The sequence below is a fragment of the Coenobita brevimanus genome, chromosome 35, assembly GCF_032717465.1.
Source record: "Coenobita brevimanus isolate Jiangsu-jjx chromosome 35, ASM3271746v2, whole genome shotgun sequence".
NCBI classification, from domain to species: Eukaryota; Metazoa; Arthropoda; class Malacostraca; order Decapoda; family Coenobitidae; genus Coenobita; species Coenobita brevimanus.
Window position 1 is genome coordinate 17,498,019 of NC_136988.1, and position 7,500 is coordinate 17,505,518.

Genomic DNA, 7,500 nt, shown 5'->3' on the forward strand with positions numbered 1-7,500 from the left:
CTCTCTCTCTCTCTCTCTCTCCTGTCTGTGTATATATGGGGGAAGCAGCCTAGGTATATAGATAGATATAGATAGATAGATAGATAGATATTCTATTTATTTATTTTTATTATTATTATTATTATTATTATATTTTTCTTTGCTGACATAATGGAACTGCATAAGAACAGTATTATGTAATTCAAAGTTACCTTCATGTTAATATTTAGGTATTTCTATAAAAATAACAAAACACGATACCAAACATGTTTGTAGGAAGAAGATACTGCAGCCTTTGTAACAACAGAAACTCCATACGAAAAATGAAATAACCTGTGACAGAACGAATGTGAAGGTTTTTCTTTGTGACATCTCAGTTATACAGTGATACTAATAGAAAAATATTTCCTTTATAAGACTTAATGGATGTACCACAGCAACAGAAACAAAATATTGTTCTGTGTGAAATATACTGTGGTCTCTCGTTCACAGCAATAAAACGGAAAGATTTTATACCCAATCTACCATGCAAGTAAAAACAGTTTTCATATGGTTACATGCATATTTCATAGAACCAAAAGAGTGCTTTATATTACTGTTTATATAACAGTCATCCAGAAATTAAAGCCAGAACTACAGTTTCCAAATAGGCCAAGAAGTTACTGGCCAGAACATTATCATACCTGTCTATCATAGAGTCATTATTTATTAATGTCAAACAATAAAAAGTATTCTAAATTGATATTGTTTTAAAGAAATGTGAATGTGTCTGCTTACCCTAATTCTATATTTATACCCCCAAATTTGCCCAATTACCCTAAAGAAAACATTACCCCAAACCTTACCCCAACATAGGATTGATTACCCTAAAATAAGGTAATTACCCTAAAAGTGGAAGCACTGGCTCTGTCACCCTATGTGTTTGTTCGGGCATGGGTAGGATTGCCATATATAATGCTAAATCTGCTCTAAAAATCGCTAATGTCGCTAAATACTTATAACCCTAGAATTTCTTGTAACTGAAAGAGCCTATGATTTAACAGCTTCTGAATTACTGAAACTTGTAGAAACCAACAGAAATTTTAAGTCTCTTGCAGTTAGACGCTAGAAATTGGAGCTTAATGGAGGTAAATATCCACATCTAACGAGAAAAAAAAAAAGCGCTTAATTGGCAACACTAAGGAAGATGTCGGCGGAATGAAACCACCCTGTTCTTTGCTATCAGGCTGCCTTTCTCCAACTCACACCTCTCCACCTCAACCTCCCCTATCATCCTCGGTTTTCCCCTCCTTCCCACCCCCACTCCCTTCTCATCACTCAAACACTCCACGTCAGTCTCATTCTGCAGTCTCTCAGCATGATCAATTTCAGTACCTCTCCTAATAACTGGTGGTAGCTCAAAATGATAATAAACAAATAACGTCCTTGGGCTTGAAAGGCTGGGCGGTGGGAGTAGGAAATGAATATAAGATGCAGTTTACACATACTGAAAATACAAGGCCGTCCCCGCAACACATTAGATGAAGGGCGTTATATAAGCACCACGTCCCTGTGTATAAGGAGGGATAAAAGGGGGTACGGTAAGTCTGTCCACACTAGGATGAATAAGGGTATGGTAAGGTTGTTTACATTCCTCTTTGTCTTTCCTGGGAGAACATAATGGCAAGTTGATTGTGTATTTGTGATCGTTGTTGGCCTAAAATACCTCGCCTTACCTAACCTGTCCTTACCTACCCTACCCACATCCAGCACAGGTTATTTCAACTCACACAGTCTATATCAAACCCAACCTAACCCAGCCTAACCTAACCTAACCTAACCCAACCTAAACTAACCTAAAACAACCTAACTTAAACTAACCCAACCCAACTTAACCCCACCCAACCTAACCTAACCTAACCCAACCCAACCTAATCCAACCCAACCTAACTCAACATAACCTAACCTAACCTAACCCAACCTAACCTAATCCAACCTAACCTAACCCAACCCAACCTAACCTAACCCAACCTAACCTAACCCAACCTAACCCAACCCAACCTAACCCAACCCAACCTAACCCAACCCAACCTAACCCAACCTAACCCAACCCAACCTAACCCAACCCAACCCAACCTAACCCAACCCAACCCAACCTAACCTAACCCAACCTAACCAAACCTAACCTAATCCAACCTAACCCAATCTAACCAAACCCAACCTAACCTAACATAAACTAACCTAAGCCAATCTAATCTAGGTCTACGGGTGCTGCACTGCTTCTCTCTAACATCTAACTGGAGGCGCGTCACAGCACACAGCAATGCCGAGACACACCTGCAAACCCTCAACGGACTAAGGTGGGCTCTCTCTCTCTCTCTCTCTCTCTCTCTCTCTCTCTCTCTCTCTCTCTCTCTCTCTCTCTCTCTCTCTCTCTCTCTCTCTAAATAAATAAATAAATAAATAAATAAATAAATAAATAAATAAAGTGTACTCTTTTTGGCTCGACTTCTCGCTGGGTAAGAAAGCTCCCTAACACCTCTCCCTTACCGACTTATTTTTGGATATGGCAGGTTAACATCTTTAACTACGCTATTTATGCAAAGTATGGCGATTTTGGAATAACTTATGTAATAAAGAAGAGGAATGTAAGTGTAATAAAACAAAATAAATCGCTTAGAAAAAGGTGTTAGGGAGCTTCCTTAACGGTGCTTTCTCCTGCTTATTTCACGTACCACAGTGGTAGACGATAATGTTATGGTTATACAGCCTTTCCATTGCACTTCTTCGTGACTAGCATCAAATTCATTGCTATAACCTAGCATTCAAGATGGAGATGGCTGTTGGAAAGAGAGAGAGAGAGAGAGACGGAGAGACAGACAGACAGCCAGACAGACAGACAGACAGAGACAGAGACAGAGACAGACAGACAGACAGACTGAGAAAGACAGACTGACAGACACAAACACACACACACACACACACACACACACACACACACACACACACACACACAGGGGGGGGAAACATTACCATCTCCATCTTCTGTAACACGAGATTAACCCTAGAATATGGTGCTAGTCACGAAGAAGTGCAATGGAAAGCATGCTGGGCCGTAGCAGTGTCTTATTCCGCCACGGAGCTACGGGAAATAAGATGCAAGCGGACGAAAATCTGGGCCAAGTTAAGGTGAAAGGATTATAGTGATATTGAAGGTGTGGTGTAGGTGTACTGTATTATTATTATTATTATTATTATTATTATTATTATTATTATTATTATTATTATCATTATTTTTGTCTCTTACTCCCCAAGACACAAACAGCCCTTCTACGTGCATACACCCTCACATATCACCACCTTGGCGCCAACACCCACCGTCCACACCAATACACACCACAGCTCTCTCATTTGGGACTGGTACGTTGATATTAACGGGGGTGTTATCATTACATGCCACCACTTTGGCTCTAACACCCACCGTCCATATTGAATCCACGCTAGAGCTGTTTCCTGTGTTATGCATTCGTGTTCTATTCCTGTTTGTGTTCTCCCTGTTTTAGCTATGTGATTTGTTTGTTTGTTTTTCTGTTGCAGGGTGTTCAGTATGGCGTGGGTTATTGTTGCACATCGGTATATGCTCATGCTTATCTCTACGGCCAACCCTAAGGACATTCTCAAGGTGTGTGTGTGTGTGTGTGTGTGTGTGTGTGTGTGTGTGTGTGTGTGTGTGTGTGTGTGTGTGTGTGTGTGTGTGTGTGTGTGTGTGTGTGTGTGTGTGTGAGAGAGAGAGAGAGAGAGAGAGAGAGTTTTGGCCATTACATTTGTCCAATAATAAGGATTTATATAAGTGTTCGTCTGCCTAGTAAATATTCACTATAAATCTGACTATACGCCATACAAGTACACCAGTAAATAAATAAATAAATAAAATAAATAAATAAATAGGAAAAAAGAGAGAGGAGATTAGCAAATGGTAAAAATATATTGCCTCGTTTCTCCTTCCCGCTAATCTTCTTCTTCCGCACGCCATCCCGCCCCAGCACCAAGCCAACCCGTGGTACTGGTGGGTGTTCAACGCCTACCCTTCTGTGGACACCTTCCTCTTCTCCTCGGCCTTCCTCACCGCCCTTCTCCTGCACCAACGCATCAACCAGTACTCCTTCGTCGCCTTCTGCATCAAGCGCTATCTCAGGTCCGTCCAGTTATTTAAAAACCAAACGAATACCAATTATTTTCTTTTTCGATTTTCCTCTCCCTCATCAAACCAAACCTCACTCAACCTTACCTAACCTAACCTAACCTAACCAAGCCTAACTTACCTTAACCTAACCTAGCCTATCTGAATGGATGGATGAAGAAACAATAACATATATAAGTCAATTCTGCACATGCAGCACAACCCATCTGTCCCTAAAAAGCCCACTTATCCCTAAATTATGCCTAAAATTTCCCTCATAATCCCTCTCCAGGCTGCTTCCCGCCCTCGGCTACGTGTTATGGGGGTGCCTGAGTGTCCTTCCCGCCCTGGGTTCAGGACCGGTGTGGGAAAGCAGTTATGGTGCTATGTTTGCCAGGCCCTGCTCCACGCCGCAAGCAGTATGGCCCACCCTCATGCTCGTGGCCAACTTGTGGAAAGGTGGCGAGATGGTGAGTGTGTGTGTGAGGGAGAGGGTTGTCTGAGCGGGGGATGAGAAGGAAGGGGGTTGTGTGTGTGGGGGGAGGGAGGGGGGTTTTTGTGTGCGTGTGTGTGTAGAGTGGCAATTGTACGGTACCAAATAACACCCCGTCTGCTGCCACCTAACCTAACTCAATCCAGTCTAACCCAACCCATCTAATAAGATCAATACATCAGTTTTAAGCCAGTCCAACCATACTTAATCTAACCTAACTGAACACAGCCTTACCCAATCTCACTCTGTTCAACAACCAGTTCAGCTGACACCAAACCTAACTAACCTAACTTACCTCTGCAGCGTAGGGGACATCTATGGTCTGTGTGTGGAGTGTCAATTATACCTTCTAATATGCCTACTGCTACTACCTTACCTACCTAAACCCAACCTAACTTACCTAAACCCTACCTAAACCCAACCCAAACTAAACCCAACCTAACCTATGTAAACCCAACCTCACCTATCTAAACCCAACCCAACCTAATTAATAACATTGCAGTGTATGGGGCATCTATGGTCGGTGTGCGTGGAGTGGCAGTTGTACCTGCTCACCCCACTACTGCTTCTGCCGCTGTACCGTCGCCCCTGCTCACGGTACCGCTGGATCCCTGTGGTACTGTGCATGCTACTGGCTCTACTGATACCCACATACTTCACCCTGGCTTATGATCTACCGCCCACGCCAGCACTTGGAAATACTAATAATACAAGGTTATAAGTGTGTGTGTGTGTGTGTGTGTGTGTGTGTGTGTGTGTGTGTGTGTGTGTGTGTGTGTGTGTGTGTGTGTGTAAAAAACTCTAGAGGCAGAAAAATATCAGAAAATCGCCAGGCATTTCATTGATTTCGTGGTATTTCATTTATCCCTTCGTTAATAAAGGCTGAATTTAATTATTTGTGGGTAGCAAGACTGAATGAAGTAGTGATAGTAGCAGTAGTAATAGTAGTAATAGTAGTAGTAGTAGCAGTAGAGTTGTAGAAGGAGTAGTAGTAGCAGTAGTAGTAGTAGTGAGGGGAGGGGAAGGAGGAGAAGAGAAGTTTTGCAGTTGTACTTGTGGTGGTGGTGGTGGTAGTAGTAGTAGTAGTAGTAACAGTAGTAGTAGTAGTAGTGACTCCAGGCTCATCTGAACGTGAACCCAGTGAACTGCAGGCTGAAGTTGCCTTCCACCTGCAGTCCACCATCCACTTTTCGGGTAACAGTAGAGAGAAAGAGAGAGAAAGAAAGAGAGAGATGAGGGAAGCTTGTATAACCACACAGATCCCCCGCTTAGTTATATCAATGCCACCACATGAAGGCGTCTCTCGCACCCAAATCGTACCCAGTGATTCGAATAATGTACTGTGCTATGTAACCCTGTGCTGTGTCCATTACAGGCTGTACTACGAGATGTACTATGTAATGCCTTGGTGCCGGGCTGGTCCTTACATCGTGGGGCTCATGACTGCTATTCTCTGCTGTCATTTGTACCAGCACGATTTGTTTCTGACACAGGCAAGTACTGTGCACAGATAGATAGAAAGATAGATAGAATAGTTAGATAGATAAAGATACACGGACAAACAAGCAGATAGATAGACAGATGGATAGACAGATAGATAGATAGATATAGATACAGGCAGACGGAGACACAGATAGATGGATAGAGAGCTTTAGATAAACAGAGACAGACAGACAGACAGACAGACAGACAGGCAGGCAGATAGAAAGAGATGCATAGAGAGATAGACAGAGAGATAGAGAGATAGATATACAGACAGACAGACAGGCAGAAAGAGATAGATTGAATGATACATAGATAGATAGATTAGAGAGATAGTAGATAGGTGGGTAGATATTCCACAACACCTTAGTATGTTTCACCTCACTATATTCTACACCACACCACACCACACCACACTATACCAAACCACACCACACCACATCACACAACACTACACCACACTACGCCACACCACACCACACCACACCACACCACACCACACCACATCACACCACACCACACCACACCATACCACACTACACCACACCATACACAGTGGGCATTCTGACTTGTAATTTGTCATCTTTATTACAGGGTTCGTGTCTCACTCAGGTACTGTTACACTACACTTCACTACACCACACTATACTTAATTACACTGCTCTACACTTCCACTACACTTCACTACACTGCTCTACACTTCACTACATCGCGCTACACTTCACTACACTGCTCTACACTTCACTGTACTGCCCTACACTTCACTACACCACTACACTTCACTACATTGTTCTACACTTCATTACACACTATGTTTCACTATACTGCCCTACACTTCACCACACTTCTATACACTTCCCTACACTTCACTACACTGCTCTACACTTCACTACACCGCCTTACACTTCACTACACTGCCCTACACTTCACTACACTGCTCTACACTTCACTACACCGCCCTACACATCACTACACTGCCCTACACTTCACTACACCGCCCTACACTTCACTACACTGTCCCTACACTTCACTACACTTCACTACACTGCTCTACACTTCACTACACCGCCCTACACTTCACTACGCTGCCCTACACTTCACTATACTGCCCTACACTTCACTACACTTCACTACACTTCTCTACACTTCCCTACACTTCCCTACACTTCACTACACTTCACTACACTTCACTACACTTCCCTACACAACCATACCACAATAAACACTATACCACATGCTTCATCACTACCACACACGCATCAAAACGAGACAGACAGACAGATAGATATACTTCTAGATATAGATAGATAGATAGATAGATAGACAGAAATAGACACAGATGGACAGACAGACGGGCACAGATATAGATAGATAGATAGATAGATAG

The 7,500-nt window shown here is 42.7% G+C and overlaps 1 protein-coding gene across 1 annotated transcript in view; it reads left to right on the forward strand.

Annotated features, from left to right (window-relative positions):
• LOC145396161 (O-acyltransferase like protein-like) overlaps positions 1-7,500 on the forward strand; it is a 20,764-nt gene that overhangs the window by 7,530 nt on the left and 5,734 nt on the right. Inside the window, exons 7-13 of the mRNA XM_080269603.1 lie at positions 2,205-2,318; positions 3,556-3,640; positions 4,002-4,153; positions 4,431-4,608; positions 5,134-5,345; positions 6,007-6,124; positions 6,708-6,725. Of these exons, the coding sequence (XP_080125729.1) occupies positions 2,205-2,318; positions 3,556-3,640; positions 4,002-4,153; positions 4,431-4,608; positions 5,134-5,345; positions 6,007-6,124; positions 6,708-6,725 (877 nt within the window). The remainder of the gene's footprint in view (positions 1-2,204; positions 2,319-3,555; positions 3,641-4,001; positions 4,154-4,430; positions 4,609-5,133; positions 5,346-6,006; positions 6,125-6,707; positions 6,726-7,500) is intronic.